The sequence below is a fragment of the Crinia signifera genome, chromosome 4 (assembly GCF_055691185.1).
Source record: "Crinia signifera chromosome 4, ASM5569118v1, whole genome shotgun sequence".
Classification (NCBI taxonomy): domain Eukaryota; kingdom Metazoa; phylum Chordata; class Amphibia; order Anura; family Myobatrachidae; genus Crinia; species Crinia signifera.
The window spans coordinates 196,167,662-196,193,295 of NC_139220.1; the positions used below are offsets into that span (position 1 = coordinate 196,167,662).

At 44.4% G+C, this 25,634-nt stretch overlaps 1 protein-coding gene across 1 annotated transcript; it reads left to right on the forward strand.

Moving 5' to 3' along the window:
* Positions 1–14,945: 14,945 nt before the first annotated feature.
* On the forward strand, positions 14,946–16,935 carry LOC146072498 (uncharacterized). The gene is made up of 2 exons (XM_083179724.1): positions 14,946–15,573; positions 15,771–16,935. The coding sequence occupies exons 1-2, from the start codon at positions 14,961–14,963 to the stop codon at positions 16,232–16,234; spliced, it is 1,077 nt and encodes a 358-aa protein (XP_083035850.1). The 5' UTR covers positions 14,946–14,960; the 3' UTR covers positions 16,235–16,935.
* The last annotated feature ends 8,699 nt before the right edge of the window (positions 16,936–25,634 follow it).

Genomic DNA, 25,634 nt, shown 5'->3' on the forward strand with positions numbered 1-25,634 from the left:
CCTTGGTGACCCACACATTTTGGAGTGGGTTCCCTGCACATCGGCTTATATATTTCTGCACATCCTAGGGTTCGGGAGGTATAGCATTCTAACTCTGTGGATCTATCATGTTTTCTCCCACGTAAGGGTCTTTTTTTCTCCCATGTAAGGGTTATTGTTTAAACACAGTGTCCATTGCCCCCCGCCACATATCTGCCGGTGTTTGTACCTGGGACACACCTCTGTCACTAACTCTGCCAGCACTTACTAGTACCCCTCGGCTAGATTCACATCTCTGCTTTGACACTTCTGTTTGGTGTGCCTTTGCTTCGACCGGCTACTGCAGCTCTCCTACTGTGACACTCGCTGCGTCTGTGCAATGTGTGGACCTTTGGTGGATTCATGTTATCCAGTGCACAGCTTCTGTTCATGATTGGTCTCGCATGATTTATATGTATTATATAAGTATTATATAGGTATTATTGATTGACCCACCAATTTGTGCCATTTTGTTAGGTTAACATACATGCACCCTTTTGGTCTACACATATACACTCCCAACACCTGCCTGACTGACACAGAATCCAGACGTACGTGTCTTTGAGGCGGCTTTATGCGGCATCCTAGTGGTAGACAACGCTCTGTTGTCAATACCACGTACAGCACTGTCAGTTTGTCACACATCCTCACATTTCCCTCACTCGCATTCTTTTGTCTTTGCCCACAGCTGGCGCGTATGTTACCTAGCAACCAGCCGCAAGCACACAGCTGTTGACGGGTCCCGGCGCTCAGAAGTATACCATTCTGACGCGCAGGGAATCCCCGCTGTCAGTAGGACAGCCATACACGCCCACACATAGGTCACTGTACCGGGGCCGTCATCGATGACACATCAGGTCAATTGGACATCATTTACATGTCAGTTTGGCACTTTTTTTGTCTATATATGCTGCTCCTTCAGTGTGCTTCTGTTCCCCTGATGACAACTGGCGTAGCCCAGTAGAAACAGCTGTCGGGACAGCTGCTGTTTGTTTCTGATGTACATGAAATAAACCTCCGTTTTCTTCACTTCTCAACTGAGTGCTGGTCTGAACTCCTTCGTCCTGGGGGGGGTAAGTGTACTACCATTTACTAGGGCATGGTAGGAGAATAAAATAGTGTGCCGAGCGTAGCGACACACAGCGAGCAATGCGAGGGGATGTGGTGCACTTTAAACTGTGTCCATGTTGACTGTGTTGACATTCAGGTAAAAAAAACTGAAAAACCCCATTTGACCTTTTGACTGTCGACCTAGACATTGTCGAACTAATGACCTGTTGAACTAATGGCCTTTGAACCTTTTCCCATGTTGACCTTTTCCCACATTGACCTTCAAAAGACTGGGCGGCTGTTGATTGGCCGAGAGCTCAGCCAATCAGCGGCCGCCCTGCCCACCCAGTCTTTTGAATAGGATGTTTCCTATTCTCCCGCTCGCCGCTACCCGGACTCTGTTATGCAGTCCCCGCTCCCCGCCTGCCACTACCTCTCCAGTCCTGCTGCCGCTAGCCCACTACCCCTGCCGCTGGACCGGACCCCGCTCTCTGACACCTCTCCTGCCGCTAGCGCAGCTCCCACGGAGCGGACCCTGCTCTCCAGTCTCTGGTCCCCGCTCCCCCGGACCTGCTCCCTGCCGGCTGCACATAAGATTAATCTTATGAGCAGACCGTCCAACATCACGATCTGATTTGATGCGCACGGGACCGCGCATCGGATCAGATCGGATGTCATACCCTACGCGATTTGGGCAATTTCACCCGATTTCTCTGCCCAATACTCCAGAATCGGGTGAAATCGGGCCCAAATCGCGTAGTGTATGGGGGCCTTAAGTCTTCTTTTGCCTTAATACTGTACCATACACTCCAAGTATTTGTATGTTCACAGGTGCTCTTTTGGATGCCATTTACAGTATGCAAGGTGTGGTTAAATTAGTTATTATGCCCTCCCTGTGATCTTGAAGCAGCCTGGCCACTTTATCTGACCTCCATCACACACATAGCTAATCACAATTCCCCATCACTGCACTGCTTTCTCTGCCATGGGGCAGATAAATAAGTGCCTGAGTTGGGAATTAACGGTGAGCCATCTGAATTCGCCAGCTGCAGCTGGTGTTAATATCACAGGGCTCACTGTGGTTTTTTTTTTTTTGTAAATTTGGTGAGATTGCATTTCCCATTGGAAGTATGGAAAATGCAATCTGGTTCCTGAAAGAATGAATTTAAGGGCTCCAAAAATCTTTTACTGCATTCAGGTGACCCTAAAATAATGTGAAACGGGTGTGAAAATAATAAATAAATAGACCCCACTAATGAGCACATAGAATGATACTCACCTCCAGTTGAGCAGAGAGTGAATACCCCTTTCACATAGCACCTCGGACCCAGTAAAATTAGCTTTCAGATATTTTGTTATAAGCATGTGCTGGATGATTCCAACTAAAGGAGTCAATTTTTTTCAGTTATGTTTATCATACCTTACTTGACAACTGTGGTCAGTGGTATATAATGGTTCCAATGTGTACATGGGCCCATAATCAAGGGGGGCCCACACCAGGCAGCCATATTCCACATTTCTTACCTCTTTGGAATTCCACACTGTCAGATCAGATGGTATGGTGGACATTGTCCTGGCATTTTGCACGTCTGCAGTAGTGTAATCACTGGGAAAATGACTGCCATCTCTTTTTCCCGGAGGCCTGTGCATTAGACTATAGCACAGCATTAGACACTACTAGGCTGCTGGCAGCCAGAGAGAGTGGTGGGGCCCCAGACAGAGGCTGCACATGGGCCCCTTTCTATCATAATACGCCCCTGACTGGTGTAAGCTGTGCTTTATACTAACAAATACACTGGTTTTTCAGTTTTCACCTGCAATGTCCCTTGTGACTAAGGTGATAGTAAATATGGATTTATCCACTTAAGGTGCAAGCAGCATATTATATGTGATTTTTCTACTCCACAATTGTATCCTACTGTAGTTCCTGCCAAACAACTACAACTTTAGTTTGCACATCAGAGCTTACAGTTGTTAGGCCATGCTTTCTTTTTTTTAAAGTTAATCAATGAGAACATAAAATACGTAGTAGAGAAATGGACAAAATGATATTTCACATGCGAATCTGCAAATAATATCATTAAAAATAGAATGATTATTAAATTAAATTAAAATAATTTTTAAATGCGTCATAAAAGACTCAATAATATTTCACATTTATTCAGCATAGAAATAAACCTTTTGCCTCAATAATGTTTCTGTTTAAAAATGTTTTATCAAAGGCCCTTGATGATGCGGGATGCTCCAACCATTACATTAATTCCAGTAATCCATTTCCACAACACACATCCTAATACTAGCCTGCTTTAAGATAGATTACATTTAACCTACTCCACACAGAGTGAGTCACACAAGATACTGGTGAGTAACAATGAATCATTTGCAGACATGATTTAAAAAAAAATCTCACATTACTGGAAGCAGAGTTAGTGTCATCTGAGCAATGCAGTAAGTGAATGACAGCATATGACTAACCTACTAATGTAACTTCACTGAAATAGACTTTTGGCAATTTTCATTTGCAATATGTTTTTGACAGGCAAACAGATACATTCACAGACTGCTAAAATTGGTAATTGTGTATTATCTGGGCGCCTGATTTTTTTCATCGCAGGGCAAAAAAATCGCATCGCATGCAATCATATTGCATGCGATGCGATGCAATTGGACCCGATTTTTAATTGTACAGGCACCCAGATGCCTGATTCCTATGTTAAATGCCCCCCCAGACCTGATTTTTTATTGTACACCCACCCTGATGTTAATTGGCACCCCATTGTTAACGCCACCCCACTATCAACGCCAACCCAAAGCGTGGCGAGCCTGCGAGGGGCGGTGGTACGCGTCCTCCGACCTATTCATACCCCCACTATCCACGTCGGCGTGGAGTTGATTTTCTATAGTGTGGCGAGCGCAGCGAGCCACCGAACCCGAAGCGTGGCGAGCTGACGCGGATTACTTCACATATATTCCGCGTCCCCTCGCGGGGCACGCTGCGCTCGCCATGCTTCGTGCTCGGTGGCTCGCTGCGCTCGCCACACTATATAAGATCAACTCCACGCCGATGTTGATAGTGGGGGTATGAAAAGGTCGGAGGATGAGTACCGCTGCCCCTCGCGGACTCGCTGTGCTCGTCACGCTTCGGGTTGGCATTGATACTGGGGTGGCGTTAACACTGGGGGGGGGGCATTTCACATAGTAATCACCCATCAGGGTGGGTGTGCATTTAAAAATCAGGTATGGGGGTGCATTTAACATTGTAATCAGGCATCAGGGTGCCTGTACAATGTAATATCGGGTATAATCGCGCCGTATCGCATGCCATTATAATGGCATGCGATGTGACGCGATATTAAAATTGTACACTCAGCCCAGGAAAGGCTCAAAATCGGGTCGCATTGCATACCTTAATTAGTGGCATGCGATGCGATATATCGGGCGCCCAGATAATACACAAGTACCCTATAATTTTATTGCATATTCTCAAAACAATATAAAAGCAATGGAAACTTGCAGTGAAAATGTGTAATGTAGTAGTAAAATGCACAGTATAATTGTTTTTAGAATGATTCCTTTAGAATGCCCAGGGTGAGTGGCCATTCTACAAAATTAAGTGAATGTATATGGTGCAGCACAGAATGATTACGGTGCCCGGCGGGAGTACGGACCACAGCCCAGAAGCTCCTCTCAATTGGGAGCGCTTTGCGTTCCACCAGCCGGAAGGCTGGAGGTAGTATGTGCTCCATTGACAGGAAGTGCCCGCTTGTAAATAAGTCAGTCTGATCTGATTTTTATCTGGGCCGTAGTTGGCCGAACAGGGACGGGCGCTGACGTCATGTGACAATAGCAGCCTGTGCCTTGAAGGCTTCCACACGTTGCATTTGCATGGTAACGCCCACCATTTTTCTGGGTGCATTTTTGTGGGCATTGCCAGGAAATGATGGGCGTCCCCATGCCCCATCCCCCTGTCTGCCCACTGCCTGCCCCCTGTAATAGTCACCGAAGGCATTCACACAGCGGCCCTGCACATGTGTATAATCGCCCATACGCATGCGCAGAGCCGCACCATTGGTCCCTGGCGCCAATATGTAGGGGGCCGAGTGATATTGAATCACCCCCAATATGTAGACAAAAGTGATTGGACACTGACAGCAAATAGATCAACAAGATTTTATTGATGTCAGAACTTTCTAGGTCCTCAACCTGCTGCTGTGATTTCCGTAGATACTCATCTTGGCAAACAGTACAGCCATTCTGCCTTTAGTAAAGTGACCAACTGTGAAGATGGTCGAGCCTGATGACAAGCTGGGAGGAGAGGGATCTGATTGAGTAACGAGATGATGGCCAGTGAAAGGCTTCACCGTGCCTAGATCTGTCATCCATCATTAATACATTTGCTCATCCAGGGATGGTGGAGGTAATACTCTCTTTCACAATATCCACTGTCCCATTTAGTGCATTTGCTTGGATTTAACAGTCGCTTCTTTCTGTTTCTACTGCAGACTTCCTCTTCCTCCTGCGCTTGTGCCTTGGTGTCCCTCTCCCTATATCTGCCATTGCTTATGTAAAATGTACAGTGTGTATTCCACTATGCATCTTCTCCTATGTGTTAGGCATATGTATATAGAGTAGTATTCTTTCTTAATTTCCTGGAGACTCAGAAATTGTGTGGATACTCAGTCCCACCTACTTGATGACATAAACCAATCCCCCTCCAGATTCGCTAGTCAAGTCCCCTGCTCAACTGAATTGGGAGAATGAACTCCACCGCACCTTTACTCTGAAACAATGGGAAACTATCCATAGGTCTTCTTTTTACATCTCTAAATGTACCAATCATGCTGAAATGCATGTTACATTACTCCATAGATTGTACTTTACCCCAGATAAATTACATAAAATATGGCCTGCTACCTCTAAACTTTGCTGGCGCCTCTGCAGCCACGAAGGTACCATTTTCCATGTTGTTTGGGATTGCCCTATTATACAGTCTTTTTAGCTTAAAGTGTTTACCCTTATATCTGAAGTCTTCGGTCTCACACTATCTCCGGACCCCTCTGTGGCTCTATTACATTGGTATCCTAGCTCAGTACCCCAGTCTGCCCGCTATGTTTTGGGCCATATTCTACTATCTGCCAGAGCCACTATTGCCCAACACTGGAAATCCCCTTTCATACCCCCATTTGACAAAATGGTCTCTAAAACTCAATTCAATTTTGAAATGGAAACCAAAGGTGACTCTTACTCCACAGTACTCTCTTCTCCTGTTATGAAATGGCTCCCATGGCATGTCTATGTCACAGAAGGAAAGGGAGCACCATCAACACATACCATGTCACAGTCTCAGCCTTCTCCTTTTGATTTAAACGAGTCACCTTCAACGGCCTCTGATGACTAACATATTCAATGTACTTTGCTTATCTTTTGTCCTTTGTCTTTTCCTTTGTTAGTACTTTAAATCATCAATACCTCTGTATGCCCTGCTTCCTCAATTCCCACTCCCCTTTCCCTTTGTTGTCCCCTTTTTTGTTTTTGTTTACCCCTTTGTTATTAATATGAAAATTTGAAATAAAGATTGAATGTTGAAAAAAAAAAACTCTCTTTTTTTAAGAATGTATACACAAGTGAATCAGTAGTTATTTCAAGGCAAATTATGTCAGTAAAATCAACTACCATATAATATACAGTAATCCTCAAAACTCTGAGTAAGAGGAGAACATTCTTACCTATTAAAATAAGGAAAAAGTTATGTTGACCTGCTTGCTAGCTGTTGAGTACTATAATTGATATCCTGCGTGATTATAGCAATTGTGAACAGTGTGTTCTGGACCAGTATTTACTAGATATTAAATTCATGTAACTAAGGGACACTGAATGCTTTTTACTGAAAAGCCTTTGCAGTCTGTACATTCCAGCAAAATCCTCTGATTTATTTCTATGAGCAAAGTGGAAATGAAGGTGTCAAAGGTAGTATTCAGAAGATGGGATCAGAGATAAACAACAGTTTCCCAACAGCGCAATGTAGCCTTTGCGAAGGATCCACCTGGGTGTCACCAACACCCTAGATTAAACTTTAGAAAAAGGGAATTGGAGGAAACCTCTCATGGGGCGCAAAACATAATCTGCAATCAATAAAAAAAATAATGAAAATATTACAGTCCTTGTGATGTGTGTGGAGTGTCCTTTTCTTTTCAATAAACTGTTCCGTGTAGGGTGGCCAATCCCGGGATTGGAGGTTCCAATCCCAGGATTTTGGGATTAGACGGTGCATGTGCCGTCTAATGTCGGGCAGCGTCAGAGCTCCTACTCAGATGTTGCCCGGCTTCTTCCGGCGCTGCTCAATATCATAGTCACGCTGCGCAGGCAAGACAGCTGCACCGCTGCTCCCGGACACGGCCGTATTTACTTTGGTCACACAACTCAGCTTGTTCCCCACTATTCACAGCCTCATAAATCATGCCACACCTCCCGGATCCCGGCCGCACCCGCCCAGGTATAAAAATATGATTAGAAATTCATTTATGTTAACCAGGAGTTACTCTGTGTGATTTGGAGAGATGGGCTTTCCTGACTCACTCTGAATAGAGATGTTTTCAAGCATGTAAAGTAAAATTTTCATCCGAGAAGAGTGGAAGTCCTCCTGGGTTCTGACGTGTGCCGACTTTGTGATATGCTTTTCAATTATAGAGGCATAGATTTCTTTAGTAGAAAATTTAAAAAATTAGTGGATGGGCGTACCCCCAACTTACTTTATCAAGAGTTATACAGGCATGTAGCCATTTCTTTTTGGGAACTTTGGAGATAGTAGGCGTACCGTGACTCACTTAAAACCAGTGTTGTGGACACCCATCAAGGTTTTTTTGGACAGGGCTTGCGTCTCTTACATTTTTTTTCTCGACCTCGTGGACATGTACCATGTGGGGGGGCATGGTTTCAATGTGTAGTATGCAATGTTATAGAAATTATACACTACAGTATATTGGGTACTTTGTATATAGTTTTAGCTGCCTTCCCTCCAAATATTAATATCTGTTACTTCTAGATCCTGATTGGATAAAATGGCATACCTAACACACCACTGGTCATGGCAATGCAATGGCAATGCTTTAGATATCTACTACTGTATATAAGAAATTCACAAAGGTATTAAAATTGAAGACACCTCACTCACTCCATACATAAAGGTTTCTTTTAAGTCCCAGTGGCACTGGTCAACACATGAAAAGGTTCACATAATTTTTTGCAAGAGGAGAAACTTCTGCAATTTCTGGCTCTACGTTTAGGGTTAGCCACAGCTAGGAGAGTTTTCACAAAAGTGATGGCTGTCATGACAACAGCTCTCAGGCAAAAGGAATTGTGATTATTCCTTTATTGGACGATCTCTGGGTCAAGGTCAAATCTGCTGAAAAATGGCAGGAACATCTGACGATGGCAGCACAGTTTCTCAGAGATCAGGGGTGGATGTTGATTCTTTCAAAGTCTCATCTAACACCCTCTCAGAAATGTCTTTGTTTGTTGTGATCTTGGATGCACATCTTCATTGTGTGTTCCTTACAGAGTCGAAGGCAATAAACTTTCACCGGTTGGTGCGGTCGGTTCTCCAATCGCTGAATCTAAACATTTGACAGAGTTTAAAACTGTGGGGAAATATGGTAACATCTTTCGAAACTCTCCAGTAGGTGTGGTTTCACTCAAGGCCTTTTACGTGGAACATTCTGACCTGTTGGTCAGGGAACCCATAAACCGTGAAACAGGGAACTCTGTGGCTGTTTCAGAAGACAAGGAGCTCATTTATCAAGTGTGCAGATATGGAATCTCTACAAATGGGGCGTTTTCCTTTGCTCATGGGATTGGCTGGTCGTCACGACCGATGCCAGTCTCAGGGGCTGGGAAGGTGATGTTCCTGCACCTCAGATTTCAAGGTCTGTGGTCCAAAGAAAAAAAATCCAAATCTACCGTATACATTCAGACAATAACACGACTTTGGCTTATGTAATTCTTCAAGGCGGTACTCGCAGCAGGATGACTATGCAGATAGTCTTTTGGATTTTTCAGTGGAAAGAGGTGAACATGTCAGATTTTTCAATGGTGTTCTGGGGACTCCCAGAGATAGACTTGATGGCATACAGACACAATCGTCAGGTCTCCCGGTTCTTCTCTCGGACCACGGTTCTGACCGTGGGGGCAGTAGTTGCCATAACAGTTCCAGGGTGTTTCACCCTGGCCTATGTGTTCCCCTCGTTTTCTAATTATTGCTCAGATTCTCAAGTAGAGTGAGGACACAGGCGGTGCAAGTCATACTGTTTTTGCTCCGTTTCGGCCCAGGAGGTTGTGGTATTCAGACATACTGAGGTTCTCGACGGACTACGGGTGTCTTCCTCTTTGCCCAGTCCTACTCAATCGAGGATCCTTTCTACACCTGGACCTAGCTCATCTCAGATTTTACGACCTGGCTTTTGAGACATATATTTTTTAAGGAAGAAAGGTTTCTCAGTTGCTTTTATCCAAACCATGCTTTGAGCTTGCAAGCCGTATTGGCAGTTAATCTCCTTTGTGTTTGGAAGATGTATAGGTTCTAGGTCATTTGACGGTTGGAGTTTTCTCTAAGATGGGTTTGCAGCAAGGTTTAGCCTGTAGTCTTTAGAGGTTCAGCTGCCTGCCTTTATCCATATTTTTTCAGAATGGAGTGGCTCTTGACCTGAAGTACAGACCTTTTTACAGGGAGTTATAACTGAGCTTGCAGCGGCTGGGGAGGAATGCCAGGGAGAGATGATAGATCCCATGCCATCACAACCTTTCCTACTGCTGAACACTGTTGGAAATGTGCCAGAGGGTCCTTAGTCCCAGCACACAAAGCAGCCGCACATCATACTAATGAGTCTATTTGACTCCTAAAACTGCCACCTGTGGGCCTTTTAATAGTGGTGGTGCTACCCTCCATACCTCTGCTTCTTTACATTGGTGTCTCATATTTAGAAGGAGGGCAAGCTGCCTCCATTAATTTCGACATCCCTGTTGGGGCACAGACAGTACCATATTAAAAGTTGGGGTACAAACAGCAGTCACAGTACCTTATAAACAGATGGGGTAATGACAGCAGTCACAGCTCACAGTAATAAGATCCAGAGAGTTTGGGTGACACTTTAATAAATTATGAATCAATGCTCCAAACAGCGCATAAAGGAAAGAAGTGCACAATGGTATTGTCCTTGGGTAACCCTACCCACCCTTACGTTGTATAAACAGGAGATGCACACTTTAATAAACCAATCATTTCAGCCACAGGGACTGCCACATGACTGTGGCTTAAATGACTTCTTTGTTTGGGCCCCCACAAAACAAGTTGGCAATGATCTCTCCCTGCACAGACTGGCTCTACAGTGGAAAGATGTCATCCTCATCCTCCGATTCCTCTCTGCCATCAGAGTGTACATCCTCTTCTTCACGCAATATTATTTTGTCCCTGCTGGAATCCATCATTACAGATGCCTCTGTAGTAATTGTATTTTATGTTGTCTTCTTCTCCCGTCCAACAGGGGATTATGTAAATTAGGCTGCCCATTTCAGTATACAATCAATTGTAGTGTGAAACAAGGGTTTGGTTTTATATTTTATAAATATATAATAATATTATTATTTTTTATTGATATTGGAGCTAAGAAATAGCCATAAACATGTACTGATATGTGGGCCCCTCAATCTGTTAGGTGAGGGTTTAGAGCAGGGATGGGGAACCTTCAGCCAACCAGCTGTTGTTGAACTACACACCCCACCATCCCTTGCAACAGTTTTAACATGACCAAATAGCATGTGTGGATCATACTTGCCTACTTTCGGAAACTGGTTTCAGGGAGATTCCATACCTCACAAGTTGTGCATGGTTAAAACCAGGACCTGCCACGCCGGAGGTTGACCCGGGATGGGGTGGGGCTACAAAAAGATGGGTGTGGTCTCCAGTAAAGTGGGCATAGCCCAGTGCTGCGACACCCATTTTCTTACTTTTTTTTCCCTGGAGGCTGGCCACTAGCAGGCTTTGCTGGCCTGGGTGGCTCTTGTGCTGACCACGGGCAGCGGTGCTTGGCAGGCCTGATCGTGCCAGGCTCCGCTGTGCTGTACACATACATGCGCACACAAATACAGACAGACACAGGACAGTGTTCTCCTATACAAAAACACAATGACAGTGTACTCACACACACTGACAGGGATCAGTACCTAACTATATACACACATACAGGGGTCACTACCAGCCTACACACACACACACAGGGGTCACTACCAACCTACACACACAGGGGTCACAACCAGCCTACACACACACATGGGTCACTGCTAGCCCACACACACAGGGATCACTGCCAGCCTACACACACACACAGGGGTCACTGCCAGCCTACACACACACACACACACAGGGGTCACTGCCAGCCCACATACACACACAATGCCAGTGTACTCACACACTGACAGGGGTCAGTACCTGACTACACACAACACAAAGGGTGCACGGCCAGCTCTTATAGATACACCCAGGGGTCACCGACACACATATTGGTGTCAGTGGCAAGCTACAGTACATAAACACAAAAACAAACACCCTACCTCACAGAGCTGCTTGCACAGTACCAGCCAGCATGGAGCTGCAGTGCCGAGGTAGAAATACTGTCATGCACTAACCCAGGGTTGCCGACTTGGAGAATCTCCTCTCCAGGAGAAGCCCAGAGAGGAGATTTTCAGCAGCAGATTCGGGGGCGGGGCTTGAGCCTGGTGTCATTAAGCCCCACCCCCATGATGCAAAATAGTCGAATTCACATATCTCTGTGGAGGGGGCGGGGCTAAAATGATGCGATTGTTTTGTTTTAGCTCCGCCCCCTCCATTAAGACCTGCGGATTGCGGCAATTAAATGCAGACATCGGGGGAAGACGTCAGCGATCGTGGGGGTGCAGTGGGGTACCCCTGAATCTGGGAGGGTTGCCCACCTTTCCAGGGGGCCGGGAGGGGGACCTGATTTTCGGGAGACTCCCGGCTATTCCGGGAGGGTAGGCAACCCTGCACTGACCTGAGAACAGAGCACTCCTGCTCCTTCCCCAGCCTGTCCCTCGAGCTGCTTCCTGTTCTAGCTCCCCGTCACTCCCCCTCTCACTGTCTTCAGCCTGCAGCTTCCACAATGCGGGGGTGAGGTGAAGACTCCGCAGCTGCTGCTGGTCAAGTCTCCCTGAAGGCTCTATTGGGCGCTGCAGCAGCATTTACTATGCAATTATCCATGTTAGTGCCAAGCTCCACCCTCCCCCCCCCCCCCCCCCCCGCCATCGCGCCGGAATAGCACATGCGCTGTCCGGATTTTCAAACTGGGCTTTGAAATTCTGGGGGAATTGGTAGGGCTTTGCAGGAACCGGGGGCTAAAGCGGGAGACTCCCACAAAATGCGGGAGTATCGGCAAGCATGGTGTGGATGTGTAATTCAACAACAGCTGCAGGGCAGAATGTTCCCCATCCCTGTGTAGAGAGAAAACTGTAGGGGGTAAAAGTATGATAATCGGTTGCAAATACCATTAGAAAGCGAAAACACAGCACACACACATTATACATTCATATTTACACACCACACACAGCTTACCTACATACACATAGCATACATACACACACACAGCATACATGCACCCTTTCTCACACACAGCATACATACATGCATACACACAGCATAAATACACAGGCAAACACACTCAGCTTACCTACATACATACATAGCATGCATACATACAAACACACATAGCATACATATACACAACACACGCAGCATATGTACATGCACACATAATGTACATAAACATATATACACACATAGCATGCATGTGCACATGCACACACACATACAGCTTACCTACAGATGGATCCACCTTCATCTATACATCCAGGGAGCTAGAGCAACTCTTCTCTGCGCACTGTTTGCCGAGACGGGGATGTGCGAGAATCTCAACTCTCACGTGTTCATTGCCGCTAATGGCGCATGCAAGCGAATGGCGCACCGATAGCAGGATAGATGATGGTGACTCCATCTGTACATACACACATAGTATACATTCATATAGACACACACATATAGCATGCATACTTTCACTTTACACACAGTATACATGTAGCATACCTACAAACATACAAATGGCATACATACACACATATGCAGCATACCTACACACACAGCATACACACATAGCACTTACCAGTGAGCAGGAGCTCACTATGTGACGAGAGGAGCTACTGTTACACATGCTTGGTAGCTTCATCCCCTCTGCTGCAGAGAGCTGTCTGTAAAGGTGCCCACACACGCACCGTTCCCGCGTGCGTTGTGGGCTTAACTAGCACACATAGCATCGCATCGTATGCCTTGTGCATACTATGTGCATGCGATGCGATGCTATGCTAGAAAAAGCTAGTACAAAAAGTATGTGCAGCACATACAGCCGGGATCGGTGCGTGTGTGGGCACCTTTAGGAGCTGTCATGCATGCGCTGTAGCTCTATTCATGAGTGCAGGTGGACGCAGCCAGCGCAGAGATGGAGACAAGGCTGTCTCTATCTCTGAAAACTTAATTTGGTTCCTACATTGCCTTCTGAGGGCAGAAATTCATAAAAAAAAATAATTCAAATGCCTGTGGACTGATTGCAGGCACAGGGGGCACCTGAGATTGGGGGGGGGGGGGGGGCTGGGGTAATGTACCCCCACCCCCTTAATCCAGCTCTGGTCTTCAGGTTTAATTACTTCAATTTCTATTAAAGTTGGGATGTTGCTGACAGCAACCAATCAGTTTATAGCTATTATCTTCTAGAAGGTGCTAAATAAATAAGTAGATTCTGATTGGTTGCAACATTCCATATTCAGCAGAGCTCCTGTCTCATTAAATAAACCCCTTCATGCTCATGAAAATAAGCTAAAGTGACTATTTATCTCATGTTAAATTTGTTCTACTAAAAAAATGCTCTTAAAGTATGTGCCAAATAATGTAAGCTGTGTGTAAATATGTTTCAAAATAAAAATCCAAATACTGTCTTCAATTTCCAAATAACTCTTTGGACAAGGGCTGCAACATCACAAAGTTCATGAACTGTTTTCTACAATTAAAAGGTGATCTGCACACGTGAGGTTTGCTAATGTACTTGTAATCTAGCTGTATGACACACTTGGGATATTTTGGTCTCTTATGGGAAGAGACTGAAATCATTATCCTCAGGTCATGAAAAGGTTTGATGCCCTTTAGGGAGAGGAAAGATTTATCTATTTCACTTTCTGTACTACAATGCGTGCCCACTTACTGTACATATGGCTTCTCCACTTCAGTGCCTTTTACAGTTTAAAATACTGTTTGCAAAACATTTGGCTGTCTATGTTTATTAAGCTGATCTGACAGTTATTATTGCTACCGATTAATTTAAGTAATCTACTATAAATCTAAAAATTCTTATGTCACACTGTTATACCCCTTTTACACCAGACTTTGGACCCGGGATATTGCCGCTCCAGTCCGGGGCAGGGCTTGGTGTAAATGGGGTGAAAAAAAATAACACGGGTACTGTTCCCCGGGAATCTGACCCGGCAAATGTTCAGGGTCGGACACGGGGCTTATCCGGGGCTCAGGGCAGTGTAAACGGCCATTATCCGGGTTATTTGGTGGGAAGAGGGGCGCAAAGACCTGATTGGAGCTTCTGCGGCTCTGGCAGATGATGTCATCAGCTGGAGACCCGCACAGGGCGCATGTAGCAGCGCAGCAGCAGCGCAGCAGCAGCGTTACCGCGCTACCACGCTACAAGCTGACTCCACAGTCTCATCGGCTGCAGCACACACTGCCTGTGCAGTGTTTTCCACTTTGGCTGACCCCAAGCCTGATCTGAGCCATCATGTCCACTTCCAACTGGTCTGACAAGGAGGTACGTGAGCTCCTGCAAATCAGGGCAGATGAGGAGATTCGCCGCCAAATGACCGGCACCGTTCGGGATGCAGTGGTGTATCGCAATATCGCAGAATTGCTGGCATCCAGAGGTATTCAGCGCAGCCAACAGCAGGTTGTAAACAAATTGAAATCTCTGCGGAAGCAGTTCTGCAAAGTGAATGACCAGAAGCGCAAGAAAAGCGGTGCAGCTAGGCCCGATTGGGTGCACTATGACCTGTGCTACAGTGCGTTTGGAAACACGGCACTCTGCAACCCTGTAGCCCTGTCCTCCTCCATAGCACCCCATTGCAGCCAAACGGACAACAGCCAGGACAGCCATGATGTACCGACTACCCAGGCTTCCCAGCTGTCCCCGCCAGTCTCAACGCCTTCTGAAGCCACGCAGATGTCAGCACACATGAGCCCGGCTTCACCGCTGCTGTTTGGTGATGATGGTGCAGCAGAGAATATAATGGATGCTTCCATGCAGTCTGACAGCGCACAAGCAGCCACAGATGATGTTGTGGAAGAAAACAGTCAGCCGACGCTCCCCAATCGAAGCACTCCATTACGTTCTAATTGTAAGTAGACATTCAATATATTTACACCCATTAAACAACCAACGTGGGGTTAGGGCGGGATGAGGCCCAGTACCTGTTGCAGTATGTTGCGAGCATGCAGGTGGAAGAAGGCCACTAGCACATTTTGGCAAACAATACTGCTGTTTATTGTACACTTAACATGGAAGTATAATGTTAATTTTTTTTTTAAATTACAGTGTACAGCGTTCCTGCCAAAAAGAAAAAGCTTAATCGGTCTGAACTAGCGGCTAAAGCGATGACATCGGTGATCGTGGACCATCTACGCCAATTGGATACTGATGTCCAAGCAAAGGAGGATGCTCGCATGGACAAATATTTGGAAGCTGAGAGACAGAACCAGCAGGCATTTATGTCTCAATTGCTGGCAATGCAAGATAGGCAAATGTCCTTTTTAGAACGTACATTTGGAGGTTTTTTCACACAACCTGCACCACATCCCCACCACCCACCTAACTACCCACCCAACCCATATGATCATTACAATAGAGGTGTCAGTTTCAAACCTGCCACATCTACCCAACCAAACCAGCTGACACCAGAATACAGAGGGCCCAATTATAACTTTGGCAATAGTGCTGCTAGTAGTGACCCGCCAATCCTAGAGTCCCCAGAGTTTTCCGTGTACCGGAATTTGAGCTAAGTTTTAAAGTCTTCAAATATTGCTCCAAAATGTTGCACTTTACTTATTTTTGAAATCTTCAAAAAGGTTGCACTAATGTTTTTATAGTCTTTAGAAAGGTTGCACTTTATTGCTGAATATTTGTGTGATTCTCTATAGGAGCAGTCACCATACAGTTCTATTTTATAATAATGTGTCCTATGATGTTAAACTGTATGGGCACAAAGTTTTACAATTGTTCTCTATTCCCAGTTGGACTCTCATATCTTGTTCTTTACATCTATAAACAAGATGTGAAATGTATGTACAGTTTGATGCATATTTTCATTATAAAGCAAACAACTGGAAGATTTCTGTCTGATTTTTATTTTAAATCATTGAGGGAAGGTTTGCTGCAATGGTGGCATTGAGAAGCTGCTTCAAACTCTCTATTGCAGAAAAGTACAGCACAAACTGCAACACAGCCACTCCGTCTGCCATCTTTGCTGTGAGCAGAACCCACCCCCTCCCTTTTCCCTTTCTTGTGACCTCATCTCAAACAGCCCAAAGGTCCATTTTTAATGACACCAGCAAGGAAAGACAGGGCTGATCCGTTTTCAGTGTAAAAGGGCCTTACCCGGGAATAACCCGGATTGAAGTGCAGTGTAAATGGGGTCTGAGGCAGGGCATGCCCTGGCAATATCCCGTGTTCAATTTCCCGGGTCCGATCCGGTATTCTGGTGTAAAAGGGGTATTAGATGCTTTCTATTTGATCCACATGAAAACTGTATGAATACCTGCTAAATATACAGTACATTCTGGCTATTGTGTATTCTATATATAGGAGTATGAACCCCAGAAGAGATAACAGTAGAGACAAATTGCTACAGAAATGATCAGGATTTAATGTTGTGAATGATTTATCAGCCTCTTGTTATTATGACCGACTCTAATCTCTATTTATCTATATTTTGTATTTTATGTATATACCATTTTGTCATTTAGAGATGCCTTAAGGTAGGAGTGGGAGTGTTATGGGTGTATGTAATACACCCCTCATAAGAAGGGGTAACTGTGTATCTCCCAGATAAAGAATTGTAGGAGCATCTATCATCTTGTGGAAACTGAAAAAAGGACTGTATTCCCAGGGTGAGATTTAATAGGATGAGAGATTCAGAAAGTGAGAGTTTTGGGAAGAAATCTCCAGTTTTTTTAAAGCGGCAATCATTTACACAGCAAAATCAAACTGGTTTTGCAGTGTAAATGATTGCCGCTTTAAAAAAACTGGAGATTTCTTCCCAAATCTCTCACTTTCCGAATCTCTCATCCTATTAAAGCTCACCCCCAGTTTCAGCACTTTGGGAATTTTACTTTTTTGTTGGACTAAAAAGTATCCATAAGTACGGAAGCCTCCAGTGCCAGTATCCTTGTAGCCCTTTTACACCAGTTTTAAAGTGGTGACCTAAAAAAATTGTAGGTGCTATAGTACTATAACACAGGGATAATTGTAAAATTGTATTTAATTTGTATTTTTCTGCTTTAAATTTACAGACTTACAAAAATTATAATATAATTATTTTTTTTTTTTTAGTTTTTGGGACCTTTGCTTACACTATGTACTAAACATATCATGAGCATATAATTAACTGAGGACTAAAGGCCCATACACACCGGACGATTTTGAGATGAAAGAAGCTCAGTGTTGTCTTTTGAGCTGCTTTCAGCTCAAAAGCCGCCCATTGTGTAAGGGCCAGCGATGAACGGTGAGCACTGGTGCGCGCTCCCGCATCAAAATCGCCAAGTGTGTATGGACCTTTACTCAGGATGAAAATGACTTCATGTTTTTACATCCTTCCCTTATTATTTGATTTTCACCGCCCATTATTTAACTTACCTTACTTGCCTTCTTCTTGGTCTTCTCTCTCGTGTTTGTCCTTTTCCTCTGATGAGCAACATAACAACAGAGGTGATTCAGATCAGATGTGGTTGGAATGAACATCACTGCTGCTTACTTAGAAATGTTAATGCAGCAGGAGGCATCTGGTATAGGTAGGCGCCTTCTGCATGCATGTGTGATCCCCTGCTGTGTCTGCAGATGCAAAATCAGATCACATTTAACACCATGGGCTGGCTGAGTAACACATGAGGTTACACATACTGCTACTGTAACTTTAGCACTGGGGCCAAGAAATCTGCTTCAGTAGATGGAGACCGTGGCCTTAGCACTCCACAAAATGGAGTAACTCACTGCCCCCTCTCCACTTCAAACAGCTTTAGTCTGTCAATCAACTGATATCTGCAGCCACTCTATTGGGCCATTTCAGATCCCAATGCAGGGCTGCAAATTCACAGCCCTTGTGATTATTGGAGTACAGCAGGAGTTTGCAGTGCGCATGCACAAGCCCTATGGGCATCCAGAGTCAGCGATGGGCTGTAGTGTGTGGACGGCACACCTGCGTTTTCTGTGAGTGCCATGGGAAAAATGCAGGGGGGCCAGGCCCATCTTTTTTTTTCTTCAGACAGAGGCGGGTATCATCAGAAGTGGCTCCAATTTCCCTAGGGCCATCAGAGCGCAGAGTAAGTCTAGATTTATGTTGCGTTGCACATGGGGGGGGGGGGGGTTCCATTTCATGGTGAGTGATTGCAAATGGATTTCTCCCTCTTTGCACAGCAGTGAAGCCATTTGCAGCCATGCATATGGGTGGAATTTCACTCTGATAGGGAGGGGGCTAACTGATCGCTGGGCTGCAAAAAGCTGTCTTGAGAAACAGAAGCTGCATTACTCTGGGTCCTGGTACTGGGCATTACCATATTGTCAGCTGATCGATCTTCAGCCAATCCAAAGGAAGTTAGAGTAACATGCCTCCTGTTAGAAGTGACCTATAGTTATTTATGGGACAGTGCTTATATACTAGTTTTCGGTGTTCCTTAGTGTGCTTCCATGGTAGTTTGTCACATCTAACTCTTGTATTTTTCTCTTCTTCGTTCCAGATCTCAGTCAGTTTGGATCCTGTGTTCAGTATGCAGTACTCATCAGTTATTCCCTGCAACTCCAGTATCAAGTAACCTCGATGAACTCGAATCCTTCCAGTTCAGTCGGGCTCCAGTCGGCCCAGTACCCAGTACTCATCAGCTTTCTCACTGCAGCTCTAGTATCACGTATTTTCTATCAGTCCAGTCCGGTCCCAGCCGGTCCAGTATCAAGTACTCTCTTTCTCAGTCCATTCTAGTCCAGTCCCAGCCGGTCCAGTATTCTGTATTTAACACTCCATTCACAAAAGCTATTATATCAAGTGTTCTTCCCATGTCCAGGTTGTTCTGGTTCAAGCTGGTTCAGTTCAATTACTGTATTCAATACTAGTTCAGTATGAGTCCTGGGCCGTGACCTGCTCATCAGTTGCAGCTAAATCCAAACTCCATTGTGAGACTCCTTGTTGAAGACCACTGGAAAGTTATAATCTGCACCTTTGTTCCTGGTCTTGCCAGCTACCAGAATCTAGTTCCTGCACTTCATGTGGTTTATGAGGAAGCAATACATAAATTGGGCTACATTTCAAGCTCCTGGTTGCAGTCTAGCATCGAACAATAATTTGAGGTTGAGTCCCCATCCCTCTCTGTCTGACACAGCGGAAAGAACAAAAAATGTACTTATTTCATAAACTTTGGGCATTTCAAAAATTGGAGCCCAGGCAACTGTCTTTTCATGTCTAGGCCTAACCTGGCCTTAAAACACTTCCGAGAGCTATCACCAGCAGAAACTGCTGACAGGCATTTTGCCAAGTAGAAAAAAAGTCTGTATCACAGCAGAAACCCATTTTTTGTCATTGAACAACAGCTTTCCAACTATAGGAAAAGGTATAAAAAATGTATTACATTTGTTTGATAAATACATCACCCAGATCACCCACAGTATACATGTGTGCTACTCTAAAATAATACATTTACGGTACCACACTTTACATACAGTACATATATACTGTGCAAGTAAATCAGTATGAATTCCTTTTGTGTCCTGTAATGCACACTGCTGTCAGTACTAATGTCCACGCTCCATCGTCACGTAGTAAGATATCTTACATATACATTCTAATTGGTTTGAAATGTTGCCAAGACTTAGAAAATGAATTCCAACCAAGATTAAACTTAACATAAGTGTCTACAATAACATAACCATTTATTCACTTCGGCAACAATCATAAATTATAATAATGTTTTTCTCTTTAATAAGAAAATTATACATTTTTCTAAGACAAGGAATAGATCTAGAAGATACGATATTGGAAAATATGACACAACTAGATCACAATGTGACAAATGATCCAAGACTATGACTAAAGAACATTCAACTTTTAAAGTCATGACCCCAAATGACTGGCTTTAAAATAAAAATCAATAAAACAATAACAAACATATTACGCTGCAAAGTACATAGTGATTAATGATAGTGGACACAGGATTTATTCAAAGTGATTTGACAGGTAGTGACCTTTTGAGGGAGGTAACGGGGGTTTGCTTATCAAATGCAGGTGTTTCATGAGCATTTTGTGGCCATGTCCTGACCACCAACTGCAGTTTTACTTGCCCTGGCATCTTAGCTCCAATGTTTATTCTGAGCAACCATAGGAATGCTAAAAAGTTGAATGTAACCGTTGGGTCTTATAAATGTAGGCAGCAGATCTTGACACAACTAGGAAAAGGAGGTATCCAGCCTAGTGGAAAGAAATCTATACTTCACCATTTTAAAATGATCTAGCTTTTGATTAGACTTTTCAAGCGATATTTGTCCATCATCAGGACAAGATGATGGACAATGAGAGAAAATGTACAATAGTGGTCACCTGCGAAATACTGAGCCAAATCAAAACATAAGACTAAGGTTATTTTCAGGTGTATTAGTTATTATTATTATTATTATTATTATTAATAAGTTTCTTATTGTAGCACATAACATTCTTTTACATCTTAATCATGGGGGTGTGGGCCAAACAAATAGAAGAGAACTAATATGCCATGATCTGGTGTCTGAGAAACACATTCTTACTTTCTAAGTGTTTCTCCAGGCTTGCTCTGAAGGGCTCTAAAGGTTCATGGCGTAGTAGACAGACTAATGGTGCTCCAGTGTCTGTCCGGTATCTCCTCCGGTCATCTAGTGGCACTTATCCTGTCACTCTGGCGCATGCCGCTTTTCTGCACTTCACTCTGCCTGATGATGCTCCGCTGTGCTCATTTATATTGCCGTGTTCACAGGCCGCAGTTACGTTTACAGCACACTGAGTTTCCCAGCAATTCCTAAACATGGGCTCCGCCATCTTGCCCACACTCGCATGATATTCAGTAGCCAACCTGGGAAACTCTTCTCTGACATAATTTCTCAGCCATTCAGCAACAGCTTGTCCCTATAAGGATGCTGATAGAAATTCACCAAATTGTCAGTGCAATGGTGTCTACAGCCTAGTAGTAAACATGTATGTGATAATGTAATATTCTCTCTCCATACAAGTGCTTTACTACTCTCAGCACAGCCTGACTCCCTGCAGTTTACTCTAAATTAACTCCATCGGTTCCATACGATCTCCTGAGCCTCCTGCTAGCTTCTTAGCTATCTCCTGTGGGTTCCCAAATCAACTCACCATCAATACATTATTGGTTCCAGCTGATCTCCAGAAACTGTCTCCTGCTTCCAAGCAACTTCGTGTGAGTTCCCTGGTTGCCATCAACCTAACATTGGGTCACCATTGATTCACCATTGATACTCCATCGGTTCAAGCTGATCTCTGTGTTCCCTGAAAGCTTCCTAGCTTATCCAGCGGTCAATACCAAGTCTCCCTAGCACCTTTGGATCATCTGTTGCTTCAGCCTTAACTGCTCATTACCTGCTTTGCTCATACCCGAATACCACCTGCTCCTACCAGTTACCTGTCAGAGAGCATCATCAGCTCTCATGTTCCAAACATCCATACACTGTCATCATCATCGGTGAACTCGTGTCTGTATTAGTGGTCCTTACCAGCTCTTATACTTACTTGCAGTGTTACTTACTAGTGTATATCCGATTTTCCAACGATGTCCAGCATTGGAGACTTCTAGCACTGCATCACAGTATTACTATTACCTGCATTCCTTCGATTCTAGCCGAATCCTATCGTCTGTTGGTTCCAGCCAACTCTAGTCTATAACTGGTTCCAGTCCTTCCTATTACTCTTGTATGTCATTGTCATAGACTCTTATGGGAAAATTTACTAAGGTGGGAGTTCTATATTACATGGGATGTTGCTATGGCAACCAATGAAATGCTATCTATTGTATTCTAGAAGGTGCTATATAAATAAGAAGTAGATTCTGATTGGTTGTCCAAAGCAACATCCCATCTGAAATATAACTCCCATATTAGTAAATTTACAACCTACTGTTGCACTCAATCACACACTCACCTCCAAAATCTCCAGTACCTATAGCCACGCCTTTGGGTCCTGAACTCCTCATATTAAGGATGGGTAAAGTGCATAAGGAATCCTAATTTCCTTTATAATCCAACTCCAGGGGTCGAATCTCAAACTCACCAAGTTTAACACTCAGTTGTGACACAATAAATGTTATATAACACCCACAATAATACTACAGAAATTAACAGAATTATGAAGTAAACCGATTGGTATCGACCGTGGGAAATTCAACCTGAATAGAACACAAACGGTTGAGTCTGCACTAACACACAATACCCACTAGGTGGCTACAGTGAGTTACAAATATTAATTTACTTGAATAACACAATATCAATGACCAAAATAGTGCCATATAAAATGAAGTGAAAATAGTACTACTTCAAAGGCCAAAAAACTTGGGTAACATTTGAAATGAAAAAGAAGGTACTTGTTTCCTAGCATGGCGCCTTCCCTTCCCTTTAAATTAACAGGAGTGCTTGTACAGTGAAATATCGCATAGCATCGCATGCCAGCAAATGGCATGCGATGTGATGCGATTTTTAATTGTACAAAAACCCTGATGGGTGCTTACAATGTTAAATGCACCCCCATTGTCAACGCCACCCCCACTATCAACGCCATCCTGAAGCGTGGCGAGTGCAATGAGCCCCTGACCTTTTCATACCCCCACTATCCACGTCGGCGTGGAGTTGATTTAAGATAGTGTGGCGAGCGCAGTGTGCCACCGAGCCAGAAGCGTGGCGAGCGCAGAGAGCCCAGCGAGGGGACGCGGAATACGAGCCCGAAGCGTGGCGAGTGCCACGCTTCGGGCTCGGTGGCTCGCCACACTATCTAAAATCAACTCCACGCTGCGCTCGCCACGCTTCGGGTTGGCGTTGATAGTGGGGGTGGCGTTGACAATGGGGGTGCATTTAACATTGTAAGCACCCATTAGAGTGCTTGTACAATTAAAAATTGCATCGCATCGCATGCCGCTATATTTCATGCGATGCAATGAGATTGAATAAGATGCACTTCGATCAAAATTGGGGAGCGCCGTGCTATGAAACAAGTACCAAAAAGAATACAGCAGTTTGTAAAAATTCAACCACAAAAATAACCAATACTTCAAAGATTAAAACAAGAAAAAGACAGTAAAAACATTACATCAAAGTGCAGTAATGTAGAAATGTGAAGAATTAAACATTTGTAAGCTTATGCTGACAGAATCCAGGCTTTAGATCTAAAGTGTCCTCTAGATAGACAATCAAAGGTCAACAACTATTGGTCGACAGTCAAAAGGTCAACATGGTCAAAATGTTGACATTCAAAAGGTTTACATGGTCAAAAGGTTGACAAGGTCAAAAGCTCGTAATGGTCAAAAAAGATGACATGAATAGGACAACGTGAGCTTTTTAAAGTCGAAAAAGGTAAAAGGGCGACATGAGTTTTTCATGATTGTTTTGTAAAAAAAAAACTTGTTCATACTTTGTCGACATACACAAAAAAATAAAAACCCTTTTCAATGCCGACCTTTTGACTATGTTGACCTTTTGACTGTCAACCTTTTGACTGTTAGGCAGTGGTCTTTTGCTGCTTAGTGACTGGGCTATCACTGCCCGCCGGGCAAACAAATGCTCGCCATCGCATGCTGGCATATGGGGGAGAAATCATTCAGAAATTTTCCTCCGTTTGGAAATAAAAGTCAGTTTATACATATATTTGGTTCGGAAATGTCTGAAAATGGGGCAGGCCTTGACGTCATGTGATGTCAGCCACCCATTCCGTGCAGGCTTCCGCACACCTGCGTTCACATGGGGATGCCTGCGTTCGCATGGGGCTACACCTCTACTTACAACACCAGGCTCCAGCGCAGACCTACTTACAACACCAGGCTCCAGCGCAGACTCTCCCCTCTCACCTGCAGCAGCTCACCCCACACTGACTGCCTCCATTGTACTGACTGCGGAGGATTGCGCTGTCAGAGTGCTTTAGATGCACGCAGCCCTGATCAGCCAGTCAGGGCTGAGTGCATCTAAAGCAGTGTTCATTTCCATTGTCAAGTTCCTAAGTCCCATATTAATGCCCCGCATGCTGGGACTTGTGGTAGCATGCGGGGAGGCCTGCTTGGACTTGTAGTTCCCTGTAAAAAGCAATGTGTTTATGAGTGATTTAACCATATCAGGCAGGCGTCCACAGCCCACGGACGCCGGTGACAGCCCCGGGCTTCAGCCCTGGATGGGTGAAGCCTGGGGGGGGGGACCCCTTTATTGGGGGGGGGGGGTCCCCAGTCCCCCAGGAACACCTTCCAGGGCTGACCAGCCACAGTGCGCATGATAAGGCTGGGGGACCTTATGAAAAAAGTGTCCCCCGGCTGTGGCATGACACCACGGGCTGGTTCCAAAATATGGGGGACAAAATATGCTTTTTGTCCCCCGTATTTTTGGAACCAGGTCCGGCTCAATGACCCCGGGGCTGGTTATGCTCAGGAGGGGGGACCCCACGCCAATTTATTTTATTTTTTTTAACACAAATGTCCTCAAATTCTCACATTTTCATCACTAAAAATCGCACTTTTTTGCACGGAATTTGCATCTCATATGCGAATTCGTGACCAAAAATGTGGTTTTAAAAAGTGCAATAATGTGCGATTTTGGAAAATGCAATAAAATCGCATCCTATAAAATGTCACCCTATTTGTATACTGTCCTGCCTCCAATCCACCATGTAGTGGTGGGTGTGGGGCAGACAAACCATAGGAGCCAGACAGACAAGAGACAAAGGAGGAAATTTACTAAGATGTACAACTCACATCTTAGTAAATTTCCCCCAAAGACAGTCAACAGAAGGATGTTTTTTAAGTAACACGAGGAAGGTTCTGGGCTTTTATATAGGGGGAAATTTACTAAGATGTGAGTTGTATTTCACATGAGATTTTGCTATGGGCTATCTTAGTAAATTTCCCCCATAAAGATATAAGGGGGTCTCTGGTATATAAATTCCTTAAGGAAAATTATGGG